Raw genomic sequence first — 25116 nt, 5'->3', positions numbered from 1 at the left:
TTGGAAACCAGTATCAAATTTCAAAGTAACAGGTAACAACTTCAGAAGCTGAGAGAAAGAATCATTAGGACAACTGCAGGAACCCCCAAAATTATGCCAAGCATAAGAGAATACTGCAGAACATTTTAAACACAAAGATGGCAACCTGCATGTACAAGCATGAATAGAGGAAAGAGGGAAAACTACACAAACCATTTCTGCATATGAGTTCTGACAGGATAACTGTGCCATCTATCTGCATTTCTGTACAGAGAAGAGAAGTTACAGGTCTTACCCTAACTAGTGAGCTACTATTCCATGTGCAGATTTATCACTTTTGCCATTTTTGTGTCATTAAGTCATCTATATTTCTGAACAAGAATACTTGTGAATTTCTGATTTTTCTGAGAATACATCATACAGAAGTACTTACTATCCAGAGAAGTCATACCTGCTGCCAAGGATTGGCTCCCCAGAGGTTCCCAAAGCAGAATAGTCCATGCCATAGAAATTCAGTCCTAAAAATATTTTATTCCTCCATTTTGAATCAGGATCCAGTACTTCAACACAAGCTCGTACCCAGGGAAGGGGGGAATTTGGACCAGGTCTGTTAAGTTAGCAAAAATCAAACAGGCTGTCAGAAAAAGTACATGTTCACACTCAGCCTTCTCTTTTTGGCCAGTGTAATTGTAAAAAGAAAATTTTGGCACACAAAAATCAGTGAAGATAAACCTATTAATTCTATCAATGTTAAATGCACATTATTCTATAGCTTGAAGTGCTGATACACAAAATATGATTGCCCCACTCTTGACTTTTTTATTCAATTCTAAGTTGAAGGAGTCACAGAATTCCTTCCTAGGTGTAAGAAAAGGTTTCCCTCTAGCACACTGCTACTTGGCCTTGCACAACGCATATGCTATAATCCAAAACTCTGTATGACTTCAGTTTTTTTTTCTCAACATTTTTACAGCAATCTGGCAAAACATACTGGGACAAAAATCGACCATTTACTTGCAGAAGGAACCGTAAAATTAGTGACTGGTAAGAAAGACAAGTTTCAATGATTGTGTAACATTTATGGGAAAAAAACTACAAAGTATCTAACAAAAACCTAAAGGAAGAAAAAGAATACAGCCTTAATACACAGATTAATTGAATTGTCATGTACATAACATCAGGATATTGTGCTCATTCCATTCCTACCTCACTGGAGAGAAGAGCAGGCTCTCTCTCAAATATTAACATGACAAAAGGCACTCACTAGCATGGTAACAGGAAGAGTATATCCCAGTCTTACAAATATCAACATCTGTTACTCCCTACTGATTATCTGCCTTAAAGCCTTCATGATACCTGTGCCATTAAAACTCAACATGCTAACACAGCAGAACAAAATTGCTGGGAAATGAAGTATCAAGTGTTTAAAGCTAATTTGTTTGACAGTGTATTATTAGTGTACCTATCCTGCAGAACTGTGCTAAATAACTCAAAAAGAGTTATTTAGCATGGAAAAGAGTAAGTTATCCTTTTAAAAAATTGCCTTTTTAGCTTGAGTCTTGCATAATATCCACACCCCAGATACACATTGCTGTTAAAAATGTACTGAGTTAGCTTCTGGAAAAATAATCTATTTCAATTACTAATCCAGAACTAAAGTACCATACACATACAAAGCGCTATCCACTTTACTAGGAAAAAAAATGAACTTGTACTGTAGATTTAACAGACCTCATTAGGAATAAGCTCCTTCAATGATCTTTCTGATGTCAGATTTATTCAGGAATCTTACCGATGTGGTGCCGAATAGTCATACGTCATGAGACTGAAGCTGTCTATTGATGAGGCCAACTGATCAAATTCTTTCTTTGTGAACATTCCTGGCTGGTTGGTCCTTTCAAAACAAAGCAAAACAGAAACAGGAGGAGACAAATTACAACAATGACCAGGCTTATTCTCTCCTTTGGGTTTCGTACCATTTGATCACATAAGAAAAATATTTCATTCTGAGGTGGCAAAAAAGTAAAATATATATTTCAGTGACATTTTTGTAATCAACAGCTAAGGAGAAAAAAAAAAAAGCAATGCTATGGAGGCGGCTAGTGGGAAGAATCATACTTCCACAGCATACTTACCAAATAAGCATTTCCAGCATGACTACAATAGTGATTATAAGGGCTGTAGACTAATCAAATTGCCTTAGGTAGCAATCAATTGAGCTCTAAAAGCTTTTACAAAACCTTTAATTGTTTGGGCTGTTGAACTGTTTTTGAAACTTAAAAAACTAAGTTTTCTGAGACATATTTAAATAAATGGATGGGTGCAGCTCTTAATAGAATAATATAAACCAGAGATAATTTTTTTATTGACCTCAAAAAGAACAATTTCAGTTTATACCACACTTAAGAAAGAAAACTTGTTTTCTTTAGACAAAAAACAGGTCCATTTCTTACTTAAGACAGAGGAGAAGAAAGAAGAAATCCATTCCATGACCTTTTCTAGAAAAAGTCTAGTTTTTGCCTTCAGCATATCTTGGTATGAAATATGGAAAACCATTCTTCCTCCCTTTTCTTGCTTACTCTTGTTTTACAAAATATATACCTGGATTAATATCTACCTTATCTTCATGGATGAAGGAGTGTACATTGTCTGTTTTGGACTCAGAGAAGCTATTGACTTCCTCCAATCATTCAAGATGGAAACAATTAATTCACACAAGTTGCCTGAAAGCGTTGAATTTGTTTCAAAGAGAACTTGGAATTTCAAAATAGCAGCACAAACAGCACAGCAGGCAACATAAGGCAACCTTAATCACATTGCAAAGATGGGACTGGACTAAAATGGAGAGGCTTCTGCCAGAAGAACCCTGCCCTCAACCAGAGGGCTCTGAAGCACGCTAACATGAGACAAACAGGAAGAGAAGTAGGATATCATCCCAGCAGATAGGAGGACATTGCAAAATAAGAAAAAAGGGTAAAAAAATGTAATTTAACAGCTAAAAACTCTGTGGTGCATCTCTGCCATTTAAGAGGCAGACTAGAGAGCAGAGGAGAGAGACTGAAGAATCCAGACTTTCCCAATACTATCAGGAACTGCTACTTGAGCTAGAAAGTAGAAGCCAAGCCTTGTCTAGGCAAGGTATGCTTTTAAAACCACTCACGTTCCATCTTAAATGTAAAAATGAAAAAGATGTTCAGTGACAGATGCAAGTAATAAACAGAAAAATCACATATTTTGACCTTTATCCCTTTTGGATCAGCGTGCAAATTCTACATCCAACAATATGTGATGCATGGATCACCAGAGCATAACAGTGTTCATTTATCAGCTCACAAGGACACTTTGTGTTCCACTGCATAAGAAAAGAGGTGAACAAAATGCAGGTTACAAAATAGGGCAGATTAAATCACATAACATGCCTGTCAGATTTTCAGAACCAGTGATATACTGGTCACAGGAAGGAGCAATCCCATGCTTTTCCTTCAAGGGTTGTAACAAATTTTTTAAAAATCTTCACTTCTGGAACCTACTGGTAGACCTCAGGCTTTTTTTATAGTCATCTGCTTGTGATGTACTGCAATTGCAAACTACAGTTGTTCTACAAGAATTAAAATAATAAATATGTATTTGAAACAATGTTATAGCAACTTGGATGTCTGTAGGCAAAGCAATTTCCCAGTGCAAACTTCAGCAAAACACATTTTCAGTAAATTGATTGTGATTACTCCTGAAGGGAAAAAACATAAAAAGTAATTATAATGTGTATTAGATATTAGGGCAAGTTGGATTGCTTTATAGATTTAGCCAGGTAGTACTTTAATGAAATTTGCATGTATAACTTAAGAAGAAACCCACAGGTTAAAATGGATATTGCCATAATTTTGTCCAAAGCAATTTTATAACTCAACCACTTCTGTTACAAAGGAATGCCATATGGGTGGCAAGGGCATAAATTTCAACTTGGAACAAACCTAGCAGCAATGAATATACTTTGTCAATTAATGTATAGTGTTAAAACAGCAGCACTCTTCAAAAAAACAAGCATGACTCACCAGTTCAATTAATAGTCAACTCTGCTCTAGTCAAGCACTTTGGGAAGCTCCACTGGAACAAAACCAGGACTATTTGAGTCATGTCTTTAAAATTGCTCTGAGACAAGGAAACAGGCATTCAGAATAAAACCCAAATATTTTTAAACAGCTATTATACTTCAAATTGGAGGGTTTTCAATCATTCTGATATATATGTAAACTTAATTCAAAAGCAAGTATGTTCTCCTGACTACTTTGTTGAGAAATCCAGCATGGAAAGTCAGGAGACTTGGCACAGAATACGCGAAGTCCATGAAAGTAGTACTTTCCAAGTCTAAGTCAAAAGCTTGTCATTCTTCTAAACTTCTAATACCATTTCCAAAATAGTCAGTGGCAGAAGCTTCATCATTCTTTATTAGCTCTGTACAATATACATAGAATCACAAAAAATGCAAAGCTGAAAGGAACTCACAAGGAACATCAAGTCCAACCCCTGGCCCTGCACAGGACAGCTCTGACAATCTCCCCATATACCTGAGAGCATTGTCCAAGTATGTCTTGAACTCTGTCAGGCTTGGTACAAGCTTAGTGACCACTTCCCTGGGGAGTTTGTTCCCAACCACCCTCTGGGTGAAGAAACTTCTCCTAAGGTTCCAACCTAAATCTCCAAAAAAACCAAAGAAAAAAAGAGATTGTATTTAAGTTACCCTAATTTGCTAAAACATTCAAGCCGAAATCCCTCTGTCTTGGATAGAATTTGGCATAACTTACCCAGTTTGCTGAATATTTCCAGTCTGCTAAACTGGGACAGACTCCATTTTCACTTAGGATTACTTTTTATACATGGCTTGTTTAATTTTAAAACTTTATAAAGAAGATTAAGAGACACTGCAGAATGAGAGGTGAAAGTAACAACTGAGTTTGCTCTGCAAATCTGCTCTTAAAACTTCCACTGGTCTAGAGTAAGCCAAGGCTCCTCTCAGCCCATTTGCAAAACCAGACCCAAATTCTTCATCCAAGATCCTGAAATCCTCCCACATCTTGGAGAAAGATAATGCTGCAGGAGGGGAGGAGAAGGAATGAAAACAGGGTGGAGAAAGGATGCCCCAGGTGGCAAAGCTGGTACCCCCAGCCCCTCAACCCCCAGCCCCCCAGATCATCCCATGCCAGGATTTGCTCCCTGGGGCAGCACTGTTCCATGGTGCAGCGGGACTGGGGAGGCCACATGAGTGATGGGCCTGGTGACATTGCCCTGACCCTACTGGAGCACAGAGCACTGGGATGAAACCAGATTCAGCTATGGATATCCTCAAAGGGTTGAAATTCTCCAGAACTCCTGCTAGTATCAACTACTGCTATTCAGCATCCATGGAGGTTTTCAGTAATCTGGACTGAACAAAATACATGAATGTGAATTATAATCAACTGAAAAAATTAACTATATAAGTTGAATCTACAACCAAGCCTGCTACTCAGTGCATACCCCAATGAAACAGACACTGGGAAGAAAGCAAAGACAAAAGGACAAGCCTGATTTTTCTGGGATTGCTGAAAACCATTGCTTTGCACTATTAACAAGAACCATTTTTAATTTTTTTTTAATCTGAGATACTTGAGGGTTTTTTACCATTAAATAAGCCTTACACTTACTCAGGCAATGCCTCATAGTCACAGGTTTGGTTTGCAATATTATTGAGAAAGCACTGGGGTTTTTAGCTCCTTTCAAAGTAGTTTCAATGTGACAGTACAATATTATGTCTCAACCTATGCAATCAGGCATTATATTGTATTTTTATGTCTTCTTTATCCAATATGCTTTCCATGTTTTGATGAAAGAGCTTCTCTGGCAATGATAAATGCTCTGGTGAAAAGCAGATGCAAAGCTAGAAAGTGTTCAGACTTGAGTCATCACTCAACCTACTTTTCTGATTGACAATTTAGGATCCAAAAATTCATCTTACACTTCATGGTCTACTTTCAGTACAGGGTATGTTGTTTATTTACCTCACACGCATATTTCAGGCAGGGGAAATACCTAAGCAAGACTACACAAATGCAAAGTATGAAGTACATAAACAAATCTCCATAAGAAAAGACATCAAAAGTGTGACAGGTTCTATCACTTACAGAGTGACTTGAAAATGCTCAGACACTAGTAATGAGGATGATATAAAATTCCACCATAAAAGGAAAATCAAATTGTATCCTCTGTCTTATATAATTAATATTTTGAACTAACACTTTGTGGTAAACGTGTTTTCCTTGCTATTGAAAAGGAAAAGCATGTCTCAAAGAAATGAAGCTTTATTTTTTCTTCTTTCTGATTTGAAAAAACTGTTAATATGGAATTATATTTATCCCATATATTTCAATTTTCTGTTTTCTAGAAAAATCTGTTGGATTCTATTTCTAAAATACCAGCCAAATATAAACACTTGCTTAAATTCCTTGGACCAACAAGATTTTCTAATGGATACAATATCTGTTCTTTATGGCATTTTAAAATATTTATTAAAATGGGTAAGAAATATAGACTTAGCCCGGTAAAAATACATATTTGGAATGAATACAAAAAGTGTCTTCCACTCCTGCTCATCATTTAAAGGATAAGGTACCATACATCAGAATTCAGAGAGGTGGCTTTTTACAAAATCTCTACAAAAAATTCTAAAAGTAGAAATTATCAGTGCAGGGAAATTATTAACACTAAGGATAGGAAACAGAGCATGGGACTGCTGGGTGTGCAGAAAGGGGTTGGAAGAACAAAAACATACTGCAAAGAGAAAATGAGAATTTTCCTTTCCAGTTCATTGCTGTTTTAACCTTAATTGGACATATTTTATTCTGTTACATATTTTCCTTTTCACAAACAGTAAAGAAACTGCCTTACACAACATCCACAGAAATCCTTCCCATAAAAAGCTTCCGGAATGCAACATAATCTTTACAAGTTCTCCCTTCAAGTAAGAGAGCAACGGCAACCTGGCAGAACTCACAGACTGACGATTCCCCTGAGAGCATAAATCTTATTTTTACACATTCCTGAGAATTTGTCAACATTTCCCCATGGCACACTGCCACACATATATACAAAATCCCAGTTATTGGGACAACATCACAGACATAGAAGAAACCCACTGTTTTCCTTGGTATTTCCATATACACAGCCTAGAATTCAACAGTCTCTTTTTGGTATTCCACCTTTTCATGTCTAAAATAACTGCAGGGGTGTTTGTTTCACAGCCTAGAAGGTTTATTACCTGAATCTTCCAAATTACATACAATCATATGTCTCAAAATTCCCAGTAATGCTTTACTGATAAATATTTTTGTATGGTGTTGAGTTCGTAGTCTTTCATATTGAAGGACTGGAAAAAAATACTTCAATAATGAAAGCTGCTTTCATTTACTTTCAATTGAATCTACATTCTCAATTACTTCTTGTCTCACTACAATGACTCTCAAAATTAAATAAGGAGAAAAAAGGTCTTTTACCTGACTGCTATTCCCTGCAAGTTCAAACTGCTTTCTTGCAGGATTACCTCACCTTCACCCTCCTTTATAAAAGAGAGGTTTCCTGTATTCTCATCTTTGAATAGCCTTCATAATGGAAAACTGATTGATTTTCTGTTTCCACTATGATTCTATTTCACAAGTCAGCCTCTCAGTAATGACTTAATTTTCTTGTCATGTATAATTTTCTGTAGAGCAACTGTTTGCAAATCTTTCTTCATCTTGAGATATTACTGGTTTCCATAGCTCATTGCAGGTAGGAGCACTACAATATAATGCTACTGCATTTTATGAACACAGACGGCGGAATTCAGTTAATGCACAATCACTGAATAAAAATTCTCTGTTTCTTCCCGCATGAAGTCTGTTCTATAGAAAACAGAAGAAAGAGCTAAATGACTACCCTGTTCATCACACAATTACATTGATAATGAAACAGTCAAATGTGTAACCAAGTTCCATCTGAAACCATTTCCTTTTCCAAAAAAATCCACTTGACAGTTTTGTATGTACACTTTCTCATTTTAGGTTTTTCAAAACTCTCAGGATGACAGCTTACTGAAGTAATTTTCCGCTATCAGTACTTAGAAAACAATTCTACATGGATCCCAGTTTCCATGGATGTTTTGCAACTAGATTTCTGGTGTCCTATAGATGTTTCACTTACAATGCCCTCTTACAGCTGGGTCTAGGGGGAAAAAAAAAGATTTTTTATCTTCATATGTCTGGCTACATCTTTTCATGAAGTAACAGGAACCTACTATTAAAATTCTATGCCTATCTCAATTTGGCTTCTATGCCTATCTCAGTTTGGCTTGAAACTGGTCAAATGCCAAAGAAGCTCTAGCAGAGAGATGAAAAAATGTAAGAACGAAAGCTTACAGACACCTTGTTACCTCAGAAACCAGGCTAAAAACAGAATTAAGGTCTGTCTACAACAGCACTGTATCAAGCAGCCAAGTCAGCAACAGGACCTTGAAACAATACTGCTCTTCAAAGCCATGAACAACAATTACAGATCTAATCCCTGCTGTCAAAAGAACATGACCATATTGAATGTTTAACCAACAAAAGAGAGACCCTCAGGTAGACAAAAGCAGATTTCTATATAGTGGGGGATGAATTCCATGCAGCTGAATGGAGACTGTAAAAAGCACAGCATGTTCTCCATCTCTGACCTCTCTCCCTTAGAAAGCACATCCTCCCAGACACGGAGGCTTTTGCAGAGATGCATGTTACTCAGGCATTTCAGAAAATGCACATGCTCACTGTAAATTCAAGTATCTTCACTAGCCTTCAAAATACAGATTTTTTTCCCCTGTAATTCCTTTTTAAGGACAAAATGCTGAAAGAGGTGAAGTATGATCCAAACACACTATCTGATCTTGGGACCTACAAACCCAGATCAATATGACAAATCAGAGACTGTACATTTCAAACCCAAAAATGTCCATTGAACCACAGAGTTAAGGTCAGTCCATTTCAGGAGAAACAACACAAATGCCAAGTTAGTATCAATTTCTCCTCCCAACTTTGCTTTGTATTTGACAATCCCTGTACAAAAGTCTTATTCTTCTTAAAATAGAATTAAAAATCAAAGGTTATTCCATAACCTTTGATAAAAATGAAAGGTTATTCCATAAAACCAGTGCAATCACCTCTGGTCATTTACACTCTTCCAGTCATGGTTATTCAGCTGGTTCTACTCAGAGAACACTCTCCCAGTTTCACACTAAAGTGCTGGAACAGATGAGAGCAGAAACAAAAGCAGGATGTTCCCTCTCCTCCCATCTAAAGCCCATCTTAGAATCTCCAAATCTCATTTTGCTTACATAGTATGAAATGACATCTTATTGTTAATAAGTCAGAGAGACAAAAATTATAAAAGAATTAGCAAACAAGAAAGGAGAATTTAAACTGACCGTGTTCAAATTTTCTCCATGGCAAAAATCTCTTTACCAAATTCTCAGATAGGGAAGATTAACATAAATATTTTAAAACCAACAAAACCTAGACAGCTTGACAAGCAAAAAAGTGTAACTGAGTGTTACAAATTCACAACACAAAAGCCCTAGGTGTGCTTCATATCAATGGGGGACTGTGAATTTTAACAGACCAACAAGTGAAAACTTGCTATATTTTTATCAGGAAGCAGAATGGTATTTCTGTACCTAATGAATTTTTTTGCAGAACATTAAGGGCTGGCACTCTTCTTTAATATGGACATCCCATCCAAACCATTGTCTTTGCAGTCCTTGCTCTCCAAACAGGGAGAAGCATGGGATCTGTTCTTGCCATGGAGTAGCCTACACAGTTTTCATGAAGCCAAGCTTATTACCTGTGGCCCATCTGGTTTAAACCAGTAACAGAAGTAAAGAAGGGGAAACATTCCAAGCAATATATGTCCTGAAAAGAAAGCATGAAATCTCAGCATACTGCTAGGGACAAATAAGCCTGAAAACTGCTGTCCTCAGAGCTGAGGCATGCTGGCAGACCAGTCACTTACAAATTGTTAAGTTACAGTGTAACTTAAAAAATACAGTGTATCTAAAACTCTGAAGTCAACATAAGAAATACACATTTAACAAAACCAGACAATCTGACTACCAAAGAAGAAAAAATTAATTTTGACACTTGTTGCATTTATCAGTTCCATTTTTGGGAAGGTCAGCTTATCTCCTTTCATGCTGCTACCATTACATTGCTTCAGTCTCTTCACAGGAGCCATTTAAGAAGGACTATGCACAAATGAACATCCACTGTGTCACCATTTGCTTCTCCTCATTTCCAAGCTATTCTAGTGCCATTCATGTCAGGGCTTAATGCCCAGGCAAGCCATGCTCCAATAGCAGAACGTCACACAAAACAAGCTTGCACTCTGGAACATATGAGCCTAATTTAAAAACTCTTAACACACCAAATGTAGCCTTAATTCCTCCTTGCATAAAATGCTCACCATTCATTTTTCTTCTCTTAGTGTTTTGGAAAGTTTTCCAACTTAATACTGAAACTTATGTAGTAATTGCTCTACACCAGCTGGCTCAGAATTGGTAGAGCTACAAATGACAGATATGCAGAGGAATACATTCCACCCTTTCTTCTATTTGGCTGTTGTTAGCTGACCTACAGATTATTTCAATGATTCTCCCCAGAGGAAATTCAAAACCAGATGTGTACACTTGCCTCAGAAGATGTCAGCAGAGTCAGATCTTCATTGCATTGATTTTTTACTGTAAGATATAATCTTTAGAAGAGTCAGCTCTAAGAATAGATTTGTTCCTCTTGAGCCCTTTCTGAATCTGTGCAAAATGTATGGAACAACTCATGGCTGCAGTCAGAGCCATGCTGTACTGAGCTGGCAGCCCAACAAACAGCAGCAAAACCAGGGAAGTCATCAGCAAGGGAAACAGATGTAGTTTAGAGCCATTAACAAGCATCCAGATTTACTGTCACTAACAGAATTCACTTTAAAAAGAGATGTAACTGACAGACCTATACTTTGAGCTTTTATACAGGGAAAAAACATGAGCCCAGTAGCATGACTGAGTAGGATTTAACAGTATTACCATAATTTGAAGACACTGTTAAACTTGTTCCAGTAACTGTTACTCAGTAATCAGTAATAATTTCCTACTGAGTTTTCTGTTCCCCTCAGTATAAACTCGTATCTTAAACTGTATCTTGTGATCTAAATGACACATATTATACAGGTTCTCTAACATGCCATAAAAATGACTACACCAGTCAACCGGGCCTAGACAGCCCTCTTAAGAGTAATTTCTGTGCCTTCTTGAGCGCTGAATTTTATGCACAGAGTCTGATTAAAAAATTTCTTGATATGTAACTGTACTTCCCATATTCCTGACAGTCCCTTTTTTTTTTTTTTAAGAATACTCACAGGAAGATGAATAACTATGGGAACAACAGAGGTCAAAGTGTTATTACCAACTAGGCACAACAAATATGAAACTGTGCATACTTAGCTTTCAGATTTTCCCTCCCAAGTCCCATTTTCTGTATATTGATTGTGCAATGCAGAGCATATATAGTATATACTTAGTAAGTTTGCAATAAATAAACACCACTTTTACAATTGCTTGCTTTTCTGTGACCTCATTTGTCAAATTGGAAAGAAAAGTGAGAAAGATGTGACATGCGGAAAGCTCAGAAAAATTCAGCAACAGTATTAGTGATCCAACAAAATAAGATTATTATGACCAGGTTTCTCACAAATATTTTAACCTTTCATAATTTTAAGTGAATGTTTTGGTAAAGAAAAATGCTACTTAATAAACAGTATTCCACAAAGTTTGCTTTCTAAAATACTGCTATTTGACATAATCTGGTGATTGGAAACTTCATCTGAAACAAGCAATATGTTTCCTGCTGGTTTGATCCAGCATTATTTACTTACCAAAATTTCAATGCTCTACATTCTGTCCCACATAGTCCTTCTTGAGAATGATGTTAAAAGTAAGTGACGGTTCCCATTTCACTCCAAAACAGACACATGTTAGAAGCTGCTTATAATTTCATTGAATTTGTTTACCATACATTATCATAAAAAGTACCCTGCTGTTTACTTGTACATTCTACATCAGAATTGCTACTTGCCAGAAATACTTCTAAGGGAAACAGTGTATATATATACACTGGAATAGTATACCAACAAACATATCATTCTGTAAACACAAAATTATGGCAAGGCAATTGAATCAGCAGCAACTTCTAAAGAAGACAGATTACTGATATAAAAAAATATATAATTACAAGTATCTGTTCATAATCAGTTTCTAAAAGACCAAAGTACCTATTTTCTTTATGTAAAACACTGATCAATTGTGGCACCCATTAGGCTGGGGAAATATGAGGTCGATGAGCAGCTATTCCTTGTGTGCTCTTTCTATTTTTCAGTCAAATATGTATATTTATAGGAAAGGCAGAAAAGAGCATGACAGCACTAAGAGAGGGGACAACATGTCTACCCTCCTGCCAATCTTTCCAACAGGCAGAGTAGCAAAACTAAACTGGTATCAACTGCTAGTGGATAGGTGTAATGATTCTGGTAATTTTCATTGCAGAGCAGCTCTACAAAAAAAGGCTGAAGATACTTAAGACAGTACTTCACATCCACAATGTTTTTGCAGCAAGAATAAAGAATAAACTGAGTACCTAAAATGTTTATTTTGAAGAAGTGGCAGTTTAGTGCTGTAAAATACTGATAATACATACCTATAGAAGTTTTAAGTAACAAGAAGAAAAGCTGTAAGTTTTTTTTTCCTTACATATGCAAATATGAAATCCAAAGTTGGGGATGCTTGCTGTATTTTGATGAGACAAGAACATGCATTATATTCAAATACTTGAAGATATAAAGTGGTTTGGGTTCCTGTAGCTTTAAAATGAAAGCAACTGCACTACAGCTGTGCATTTCAAGAAGTCAATAAAGAGAGAAATTTTTCTAGAAGCTGTGAGGTTAAATGTACCTTTTATCAGGAAGAAACATGTTTGGTTTTAATTTAAATACTGCTTTGATATACTACTGTCAGAAACTAGTCAGGAGATAAATTATTCTAGCTAAACTGTATGCAATTTGACAATAGTAGCATTTTTTGAGAATGTCATGAGGACAGTGACAGTTCCAGTAGTTTGTTTACAATGTGCTTCACTCTTACTAATAATCCCCAACACTGTCCCACAAAGTTAAATGAAACCATCTTGCTCACTGACCTCTGCTTTCTACTTGCAAGTATGTTATTAAAACACAGCCAAGAACAGCAGCTATTTTGCATACAATTACAAAAATCAAGGATCAAGGTTTGATATAGCTGGTTATTATTATGCTAGACTTGATAAAATTACTAAAGTATAAAGCTACTTTGTGTTACCTGAGGCTTCTTAAACAATTGAAACAATCCCCTTCTAACACTGTCTTCCATGCATTTTAATTATGATTGATACATACAAAGCTCCAAAGTTTTAGAGGTTTTTCAGCAGATTTTTGCTACTTTTTCTCAGAAATGCAGCAGTAGCTACATCTGTAACTCTAAAACCCTTAATAATGACAAAGTGGGAAGGTGGGGAAATGACAGAGGAGATGCAACTGCTGCAACGGGCAGGAACTTGTCACCATTGCCCCCTATCCCTTAAGTCACATGTTCAGTCAGGTGGAAAGATGACAGGGAATCTTTTGTGTCATGTGCCCTGTTTCCCTAAAAGGTTTGTACCAGGGAAGGTAGGGTGTGAATCCTGTAATCCATTCCTCTCTTTGACTCCTGGATAATCCTCAACCAATTCACCTCCTTGTGGAGTTCCCTGAGGGTTTTCCAGTTCAGGAAACCCCCTGGGCAGCACACTAGAGTGCCCCACTACAGATCTTGCTGACAGGGAAGCCTCTCACCTCAGCACCTGAGTTTGCTTGTTTACCTCACAGTTTACTCTCTCTCATTTACAGATTCTGTACAATATCAAGAGATAAAGAATCATCTGTCAATCAAGAAGCAGCTACTGTCTTGTAGCCTGAAAAGAGGTGTGTTAAAAGGATATTCATCAGACAGGGCAAACTGCCTAGTACATATTCTAACCATCAAAATGTCAATAAAGAGTATAGTATTTTATTATGAAGCGACACAACCAATGCCCTTTTTACTTTTATTTTGCCCAAAAAGGATCATACTTCAGGGGATTATAATAGCCCAAGGAAAGCATTCACTAACAACCTAAATACAGGGTTATTTAACACTGTGTTAAGAAAATGAATGGCTTTTAATGAGTGTATACTGAGACTTAATGTATTTATATCATATGTCTAAATTCTGTAATAAACTACAAATGCCAGGAAGGCAATGGTTATGCAGCCACAGATAGATTGAGAACCCCTGTGAAGGAAACCTACAGCTTCCAGGAACTTTTTGTCTTTGTTCTTTCTCACAACAGCAAGAAACAGGAAAATTACTGATGCTCCCTCCAATGATAGCTTATGTAAATAAACCTTATTTTCTTTACTCATTGTTTTCTTGACAGTAATCGGGAAACACAGTGAAAAAATGGTTGCTCAACCTGGACAAAACATGCAATAATCTAATCAAGTAATATTAAATTTACTTGCAGATATACAAGAGTTACTATACAAAGTCTCAATTTTTGCTTTGAGAATACATTCCTAATATTATAACAAATTTGAGTACAAAGAAACCAAATAACCAACCCAATGCCTATGACTTCTGAGAACAGGTGCAACCAAATTTCAAGGTCCATTTGCAATATTTATTTTTTCCCCCAACATAGTAATGCAAGTGCATATTTAGGCAAAAAGGTAGTTCACTCCAGCACAGCTATCCTATTTGGAAAGAGGCTTGTGGGTATTCTCAGTCAGAGAGAAAACAAAGGTTTCTAACCAGGCAAAAGCCTGGGAAACAGCTGGGAAAGAAAGTAAATAATTCTTTATCTCTCCTGTTGTTCACATTGTTTATAGATAAGTTCTGCCACTGTGCGTCAATCACTGCACACCAATGGTTTGAGATGTTTTTACTTCAGGACCAATAGAATTGGTTCAGACAAAGCTCTCTATAAAAAGAGCGGTGTGTTTTAAATAAATGAGAGTTCTACTCTCAAGGCTTCTGAAGTGGAATTATTTCATACCATCCTGCCTCAACGGCATCAGCTTTTGAAATCTGTATAAAAACATTCACACATCTTTTCCCAGTATAATTTCTGCAGTACAATAAAACACTGAACTGCATATATTTAAGGCAGAAATTTAATCAAGCCCAGGATTAGTAAGACCAATGGAGTTCCTCACCATCAGCAATGGACATGAATATGTGTGGCTACCCACTGACATTATGGAAATGATACCCATAGTTTATACGTGCATCAATGCAAATGCACGTTTAAAGCAGTAAAACTCTAACTTTTTGAGCCATTCTGTTGAAAGACAGAGTGGAAGTCTTCAGCAAATCATCTGCTCTAGCAACCACTTACACACCACTGCAATCCTTGCATGCCTCTTCAGACATCTTCAACTGCATAACTCCAGTCCACAAGGGAGAATTACACACATAGACACTTCAAAAAGAATAGCTTTGGCTCCTGCTGTTCATCTCTCTTGTAAATCATTTACATTTGCAGGAACATCATGCAATTCCTAGACATCAAGTGGATGAAAACACTATCTCAATCTCTGTTTTCCACCATGGGAACTCTACAAGCATTCTCTGTGACAGTAAAGCTTGCTAGAGAGATTCCTGACTCCTAATCAACATCCGAACACATTTCCAACTCTTGATTACTCTTGCTTATGCCAGATAAACTGCCTCTGGTTAATGTTGTGAAAAGCTATAAAATGTGTGGATTTAAAAAGAGTTAAGTTTTCTTTTAGTCCAGAACATTTTACAAGCAAACCAAAATCCAAAGGCACCACTTCAGTTACTAAAGCATGGTTCAGCAGAGGATTGATCTAATTTTTGTTGCAAAAGTTGAATTTGAGAAGTTAAACAGATGATCCAACACGTTCTCTTCCTACATCCCACACTCAATCTCATGTGCAGTGTTGCATTTTCCAGACGGGTTTTCCCTCAGCAAAATGGTATTTTTAGCTCTTAAGTGTCTCCTTTCAGATAGCATTTGCTGACAGACTGCTTTGATCTTAACGCATATCAAAAGAGTCTAAATTACAAATTCCTAAATAAACTGCTTACATTTGACTATGCTCTCTTTAAATTTTAATCAGGGTAGAACACAAAAGGGACAATGTTTCAGCTCCTAACATCCCAATTGTGTAGGATATTCCACATACTGCTCATGTCTCCTTTATCAGTCCATTGCCAGCTGCTGAACTCTGATATATTATGTGATTCTTGATGGTACTTATTTTCATGCCTTTTTCTGTATTTTTGATTAACAGCCTACAGTGATTCCACAAACTAAAGAACGTAAGATGCATTAAAGCACACTTTCAACCACTTGGAAGTCTTAAAACCCAAAATGAATTTCAAGTCACGAGATATTTAATACAAAGTATGAGGTGCTTTTCAGTTCAAGCCTTGTATCCTATAAATCAAGTATTTTCAAGTACAGCTGCTATCCAAAAAGCCAAGTAAGGTAGAAAGAAAATTTCAGAATTCTGATTGTTGATATCATTAAATCAAATATATTTCTAAGCTTTAAAATATACATGGACATTGTGAGTGTTTTAGGATGTTTCTGTAAGTTATGACTCTATTTGCAACAACCTATTTACTCAAAAACTTTTGTGTTTTCTCTAGTTAATGCAATAAGAACACAAACAGAGAAGACAGACAGGTGGCTTATGTAAGATTATTGATGGAAAAGAATGTGATTAATGAATTCTCCTGGGCTATAAAGGTTTATGGATAAATCCTAAAAACTTTAGGAATGAATAAAGATATATATATATATAATTAGTTTAGAGAAATGAGACTTTCAGATTCTTTTATATAAACTACAGCTGTTATTTCTCACAGTTCCTCTACAAACAGGCCATTTAGGAACAGGCATGTATAACTTATTTCAGGTTAAAAATTGCACTTTAAATAGGCATCTCTTTCCAGCTCTCATAGTTCATCCCTAAATCCCAGTTCAGAAAGATTTCAGAAATGTGACCTGACTATTGTGTCAATATGCAGGACAGCAGGAGGAAGCAACGACAACACAAGATCCAAACTGGAGTGTAGTGTTCAATCCAGAAATAGTCCTGAAAAATAGTTATCTTAAAAATGCAAATTCTTGTCCAGGCAAAACATGTTTAAGAATACAGAGGTATTATAGAGGCTCTAACTCTTGTTTAGGGACTTTTAAAAAATAGACTATAGAGCCCCACATAACTTATAGAAGCAAATCAAACTTAGGTTCCTCTGGCTGACCTTGGTAACATCAATAGGTATCACAATGAACAGAAATGTTGAGGTTTATGTTATTCTCCAGTTTCGCCCTACCACCCAAAGCACAAATGCACTTCAAACGTGAACAGTGTTTATAGAAATTATTTAAATTCTACCAGAGCATGCATTAGCATTTTAAGAAGCATCTGTGTGATGCAGTGACTAATAAGGCATTTTAGAAAAATGTTTTGAAATTTCCTCTTTTGCTTTACCTGCAATAGATTAAAATTAATAGCAACAGAAAATTACTTTTTAAAGTAACCATCAATTGGGATGAGATGTAGGACATAAGAGGGCAGCATGAAAGACTGGAATAAATGACAGACAGGAGATTAGACACACTAATTTCGCATTATTTTTGATTTAACCATATCAGAAGAAACTCAAAGTACTTGTTAGCACCACTGAAAAGTCATGTGATGCAAAGGCATACCAGCACACAATTTTCCAGAGAAATCTGCAAGGAATTAAGAGGATTAATGTTCCTGAGCCAAGGTAAAAGAATAGGTGCTTGAGGGATATGAAGGAATATCCTCAAAATGCAGCTAGGCCTTCAGTCCTTTAAGTAAAGGACTCTGCACAGCTAATGTTTTACAAAACTCTACTTTAGCGACTTACATAGAATTTATTGTTTTCTTTTGCCACAGTCTTCAACACATTGTTTTTTTCTCTCTGCCTATCAAAATTGGGTGGGCAGCCCCACACAGGAAGCCAAGGGATTTTTGCATTAAACTAGCTACTTCTCGTAAGCATATAAATCAGTTATTGCATGAAACAGGGGAAAATATAAAGAAACAAGAAGTACCCTCAAGTACATACTTTACAGGAAACAAACTGCAATCAGATTTCAGGCAGCTATTGAAGAACAAAATTAGGTAGATATTGTTCTGGGCTTACAGTCTTAAGATGGTAGGGAGTACCTATATTCAGGATTTGGTTTGGATGGGGTTGCATTACTAACCCACAGAAGAGGTAACACCACAGTTATAGGGCAGATGTTAACTGAACTCAAGACACAGACAACCTTTTAGTCACCTGCTACAGGATCCCTGAATCTTTTCAGCCAGATGCATTTAAGTCTGCACAGATAGCTGTAAGTATAAATGCTTTATTTCCCCAACATGCTATAGGACCTCCTCATAAAACTCAAAGAAAACTTGAGGTCATTGTAGAGAAAAGTCCGGCCACAGAAGCAACATTTACCAGACTGCTCAGGCATTCAATTTTCTCAGCCTATTTGGCACTTTGAAAATGAATGTACGCTGAAAGATGTGACAGCCTACAAGAAGTTTAGGAGGCTGTAAAACACTATCCTGAAACTGTGCTGTTGAACTCTCATAATCTGTACTAGCTGTGAGCCTATCCATATTGCTGTACAGCCCAAAGTGAGAAAAATAAGAAACTGTCATATTTTTCATTAGCTGTCTACTGACTTTCATTTGAAAAAGTACCTAACAATGCTTCTCTGTTTGACTTACATTACTGAGTTTTCATATGCAGGCAATAGGGTTGCTGAACATCTTAAAGGAAGGAAGGAAATTTGAGGGAAAAAAAAAGTCTTGCATTGCCAACTATGCAATTGTTAGCCAACTGTGCACTTGCAGCTGGGAAAGCCAACCACATCCTGGGCTGCACCAAGGGAGGGAATTCTGCCTCTCTTCTCTGTTCTCATGACACCCCAGCTGGAGTGTTGGGGAGAACGAGGTCCAGCATAGCACCTCTCCTTGTTGGCTCCTCTATCACATCAAAAATTAAGAGGTATGTATGAATGCACATACTTACTAAACTATTCAGTGCAACATGCATGGAGGAAGGACTACCAATCAAATGCAAATAATTTATTCTTCTTTTAAACTGCACAGCTTTGAACAAAGCTTTGAACTTACTGTTTATCAGACAAGAAAGTATTTCTCACATGAAAACTGCCATCTAAAGAGGAATACTCACCCTGCTGCAACTGCAGGAGGGATGACCAGTATAAGTTTAAGTTGTGCTTCATGCAGAGCTTCAGAAAGGTGAGTGAGCAAGTGAATCAACTCCCTGAAAGAGAAATATACTATTAGAGGGAAAAGCAGGAAAACTGCTGCTATATATTGACAAAAACAAGTAACAATAGTAATAACTGAAAAGATGCAGCTGGCAAGAGAGACAAACACAATTTGTTGCAAATTATCATAGCAGAAAAAAACAATTAGAAAGATTACTCAGGTTTACTCTTTTTAAGAACTATGAACACTGCACTGCTTGAGACAGTCTTAGTTTTATTGAAACCTTGGGTTCTAAGTGTTTCTTAGTTTTATTTTTTTTTTTTTAATTATGCATTGTTAGCAAATAAAACAAGACAGCCTACTTTATCAGAGCAGGTCAATTCTTGAGGTCATTTTTGGTGAAAATAATTAGATCAATAGAAGAACCAAACACTACTCTGAAGTAAATTTTGAAGAAAAAGCTGCCACTGTGTTGCTGCACACAAGATTTTGTGAAGATACTTTCACAGCAGAATATGCACTCTTCAGGGGCTATTTCTGAGGCCTGTGTTTAGAAACATTTCTTCTGCTTTTTTTTTTCCTGTATAAGTAATCTTTTTGTTTCCCCATACTACACTGTATACCTACAAAATATGTGTGACAATATTGTATTTGGAAATAGCATCTTCTGTCTGTATCATTTAAATTCCACAAAAGCTGATTTTCATATCCATATTCTTGGTATTTCAATAGCAAAATAAACTTTCAAATTCTTAGGCAAACTGGTTTTAGCACTCCTAACTGGAAGGTTGATGTTAACAGAAAAACCTTCAATCTGCAGAAACAAAGTTTAGTGTCGCCTTAAGAGGATCCAAGATTACCTTAAATTTGCACTACAAACATGGCTCTTCTGAGTGCCTTTCTTAAGTCATTTGAGTCTTCAGAACGAAGTTAACTTTCATATTTTTCACCTGGCCACAAGGATCCACAAACACAGTCAGATGGTATTAGTACAGAACTCTAGATCTGTTTAGGGCTACACTTGAACCACAACCAAATAGAAAGCAACTTCACCATCCATTCCAGGAGGCTTAAAGTGCTTAAGCAGGAAAGGCAGAATAGACAAAAGCCACTATGCAAGCTCTTTGCTCCACTTAAACTGGATTAGACCTGAACTCTCAGAAAAAAAATCTTGGTACTGTCATGTCTTTCAAGGCAGTATAATTCTAGAGATATTCTCCTGAAGCTATTGCTCTTCCTATATAATTATCAATCACAGTGATTATACTTGAAACACTATCCAAAGGTAACCAAGTATTTCCATTTTCCCTGAAATGGTTTGATGCCTGATGAAAACTTCCTAGGGCCTACAAAAGCCATTACTCTCAAAATCCTGGCAAGCAAATAAAGCATGTTTTATCACCTTTCCAATACTAGCAATATTTTGTGCTTACAATTTTAGAGCTAGCTGTGCCGGACAGCCCTTAACAATGAACTATCACACTGCCACCTAGAGTTCTCTTTTTGGGGAAGACATGGGATACAGAAATCAGCTTTTGGGTTGTCTGCAGCATGTATTTCTATGATTCTTGCTCTGGGAAGCCAACAGCTTTCCCCCCTGCTACTTTACCACATGCATTCCACGTTAGGAGTGCCACTCTTCAGACACAACAATTATAGAATAGAAGAATCCTTTTCCATAGGAGCACATTAAAAAATTACAACACTAAGCTAAACAGACATTTATTGACACAAACATATACATCTATCACAACTCCCACATGACATAATCTTATCAAAAACTATAATCAGTATTAAAACTAGGTAACCAAGCTTTCCCACTCATTTCTTCCTCATGGCTTAGTCACCCTTTTAACTAATTATGCCTGAACTACAGTATAACTCAACCTTTATTAGATGTCAGACATGCCATATGTAAGATAAATTTGACCAAATAATAAATTCCTCTCGTCTTGAGATTATTCCAGTGTTCATCAGCAAGGATCTCTCTTCTCTGCCTGGCTGGCTTTGTTAGCTGTAGGAGCTTTGAGAACTCTACTCCATGTGAAACATTTGCTGACTTTAACTCTTGAGACTATGAAAGGATAAAAAGAAGGGTGGGATAGGACAAAAAAACCCTAGCATAGGTATAGAACAAGATAACAACTTTTCAATTTAGAAACAAGGTTAAGATCCTCACTCCCATTCTGCACAGGCAAAAACTTATCCACAAAGGCAGTGACACACCCACAAAAACAGTGACTGCAAAAAAAGTCATATTTTGAAACATATAAGTGTAGACCCATAACCTACAACTGTAAACACAGAACAGAGATTTGTGGCCTGAAAAAGGGGTGGGAATGCAGTTTGGACTGTTGGTACACTCAGGACTCTAGAACAGGCTACATATAAACAGCCACTTCCTATCCTCCCCCCACAAAATTCAATCAGTATTGATCTGGCTGAAAAATAATTACCTTCAACTTGAAGGAGGTCAAGAAGAAAAAGGACAGCTGCACAATTGCAGATTCTTGCTCAAGAAACCCAAATTAGTATCTATTCACTAACCTGTCAAGCCAGGGTTCTGGGTCCTGAAAACTTTCTGGCAAATCAGGCAGGATTAATGGCTAAAGACTGAATGTAGGCTCACTTCCATGTGCTGGCCAAGACAGATGAAATAAATCAAATGTGCACTTTTCCCCTCTCCTCCAAAGAGCAAGAGCACAATGTTCATTTATTGTGCTATAAATTAAAACTTTACTGTGTCTCAACAGTGTTTTTTAGTGTTTTAAATGCAATATTCTCCAATGTTACCATTGGCAATTTTGAAAGAAAAGCTGCTGACTTTTAAACATTATAATGAGGTACAGGAAAGTAGGAATAGAATCAATCTTTCTAAAAAAGCTTCATTAAATATTTACCAGACACTTCACTATAGTAAAGTTTAACTTCAGAGTAGCTACTGAAATATTGGCAGCTTTAAGAGTCTATCTTGAGCTAAGGTCTACTTCATTCACACTGTTTCAGGCCTTCACTTATCATTACTATTTGGTAGTTCAATTTTTCAAGTGTTTATGATTTTAAAGTACCTTGTCCCCTATAAAGTATGCAGACCACCAAATTTTCATCATCCATAGTTTGTGGCAAGCTTATTTTTCCAAAAATCACTTTTTCCAGCATTGCTGGTCTACTGTGTTTTTAACACCTTTTAGAACAGTTTACTTCAGTGCACAAGAGTGGGATGTCAATGCATTTGAAAGGCCTTGCAGAAGATATGAAAGGTTTTCACACCTTCCCTTCAGTTACACCATCCTTCAAAGCTCTGCAGCTTTCCAACATCAGCAACCTTTCTGCATAAATTGGGAGTCACTGCTCCCTAAAATTTATGCCTTGTCAAGAAAATTGGACAAAATAAAGCTGTCTACTTGAAAAAGAAATTGCCCTTTTCTGCCATTTCACTGCCTAGTTAATACCAAGAAACTGGAGTGAATTATGGCAAATCTTTGATTAATAGATTAATTTTTCAGGGACTAACATGAAGGATACAACTACCAGAAGAATTTTTCCTCCTATACTCCTACCAACATTAATAAGATGCCTGAAGGTCATCTTCTGCATAGAGTGACCAAAAAAATAATGTTTTTCAGATTGATTCTGTGTGATGGCAGTGCCATCTGCGAAGTAATTCTGGACTGATCAGAATATTGTGTGCATTTTTATGTAGCCTGTGAGAGTATTATGAGTATATTATGCCTTTTTCACAACATATCCAGGTCTTTGGAGAAAAATAAACCCACACAATAAACCCACAATTGAGATTAGTAAGTGAGACATGGTCTTGTCTAGCTGTTAAGTAAATAATCAGGAGAACCTTTGCCTGCTCACATCTCAATATTTCTGCCATGTACATTTCTAAACTTAAATGACAGGAAATTAATAACTTGAAATATTGCATTGCAAAATCAGGCAAGAAAGTTTTAGAAAAAAAAAAGAGTTATTTAAGAAGAAGTAGGTTTAAACTATAAGAAGCCACAAAACAAATTAGAGTTGAGGTATCATCTGCATAGGCTATCTTAGCCCATTTAGATTTCTATTAGGAGCCTACTTTCCTATGTGTTAGGGTAAGAGGTGGGCAGCTGAACCCTTTTTCACTGTGCAATGATTGCTAGTATGAAAGGAAGCAGCATCAGTTAGATGCAGTCTTTCACCTCCCATTAAATTTGATGCCACTCTGATTTGTATATTAATAATTCTATTCCCAGAAAACACAGGAAAGAAGTAGGTACCAGTGTTACAGAGGGTACTTCAAAGTATCCGTATTAGACATCTGCAAGAGCCTGAAGTGGTCACTATAAAGCCCCCAAAACAGACCCCCCCACACATATCAAAGCAATTCAGGTTCTTCAGATGGATGGGTGTTAATTCTAAAATTAAGAACTTAAATGGAAGATCCTAATGCTATTTTCAACATGTGAAAGTATACATAGCGTGCACTGCTGTGTAAGACTCGAGACACCAAGGCTCCTATGTGAACAGCCAGAGAAGAGGCTGCTCAGGATATCTAACATGAAAGCAGGCAGATACATCCAGGCACATAATTCTCTTATAAAAATTGATAATGTTGATAAATTAACATTTAATGAACATGCAAAATAAAGAGCACAAAGGACTTATATAATTTAAGACTTGAGTCTGCTAAGCATTACAGAACAATTCTATAACCCTAAACTAGAATGATTGAAAAATCTTTGTTCTAGAAAAAACCCAAACTAGTTTGAGTTAGTTCTGCTTAAGAAGACATAAAACAGAAGATATGTAGTGAGCCTGAAACCACAGAATTTCATGTTTTAGTGGATGCCAGCAACTTAACTTCTTAGCAACATTTCACCTCATCTGTGATGCCAGCTAGAATAAACAGGAAACTGAAGACTCTTAGATAACTCCTTGGACCTCAAAGGAGAAATTTTCATTAATTTCTAAAGTTGACTTGAGTACCCCAAAAGAGAAAGGTTTTCTAGAAGCATGCAAAGGGTTGAGAGAAGTGTCTAAGCTTATCTAATTTTAAAAGTGCTCAGAGATCACAGGTTCTTAAAGAGGTTGGTCACAGGATTTATGTGTTACTGAAGAGCTAGCACTGTTAACCTGTTAGATGAAGATTCTTACATAATTTAATCATCACAAAGTTTTTAGGCAATTCTTAAGCCTCAGTATCAAGGGACTGCATGTGTTATGAAAATGCCCATCCAATATTCAGGTTCAGCTATTGAAAAGTGGTATCTTATGGGACACTTACTCACCTGAGATCAATTGAGAAGAGACCTTCAGCTGCAATTAATTCAGCTTTCTGATATATGAAGTAGTTTTTAAATCATAGCCCAGTTTCTTGGTGAGTTATGACTCTAATTACCAGGTTTTCAGATTCTTTTGCAGACTCACCTGCTTCTGGGGGCACTCTGCTAGAAATTATGACTGCACATTGTCTTCAGAGAGCGGATGCTGATTTTGTAGCTGAATCTTCATATCAGGCACAAATGTTCCATAAGGAAATCCTGTCCTTGTCATTTTAAGCTGGATAAAGAAATCTGTGCTGTATCAAGTGTTCCTGCACCACTAGTGCAGTGCATTGGATGGGATCTCAGATCTTTTCCATAACACAGTTAAAAACATTACAGGAATAATTTCCATAGCTTTCCTCCCAACATAGATATATGAAATATACAGAAT

At 36.7% G+C, this 25116-nt stretch overlaps 1 protein-coding gene across 7 annotated transcripts in view; it reads right to left on the bottom strand.

The window, feature by feature from the left end:
* The window catches only part of CHID1 (chitinase domain containing 1), a 95193-nt gene that overhangs the window by 56874 nt on the left and 13203 nt on the right, over positions 1 to 25116 (bottom strand). For all 7 annotated transcript variants that reach the window (XM_021555174.3, XM_085581591.1, XM_085581593.1 and 4 more), the window contains 3 exons: positions 19373 to 19465; positions 1772 to 1873; positions 431 to 586 (listed from right to left, as the gene is read on the bottom strand). In XM_021555174.3, the coding sequence (XP_021410849.3) occupies positions 431 to 586; positions 1772 to 1873; positions 19373 to 19465 (351 nt within the window). The remainder of the gene's footprint in view (positions 1 to 430; positions 587 to 1771; positions 1874 to 19372; positions 19466 to 25116) is intronic.

Source organism: Lonchura striata, chromosome 5 (assembly GCF_050655825.1).
Source record: "Lonchura striata isolate lonStrDom1 chromosome 5, ASM5065582v1, whole genome shotgun sequence".
In the NCBI taxonomy this organism is placed as follows: Eukaryota; Metazoa; Chordata; class Aves; order Passeriformes; family Estrildidae; genus Lonchura; species Lonchura striata.
The sequence above is the reverse complement of the archived record's forward strand: the minus strand, read 5'-3'. Positions and strand labels throughout refer to the sequence as shown.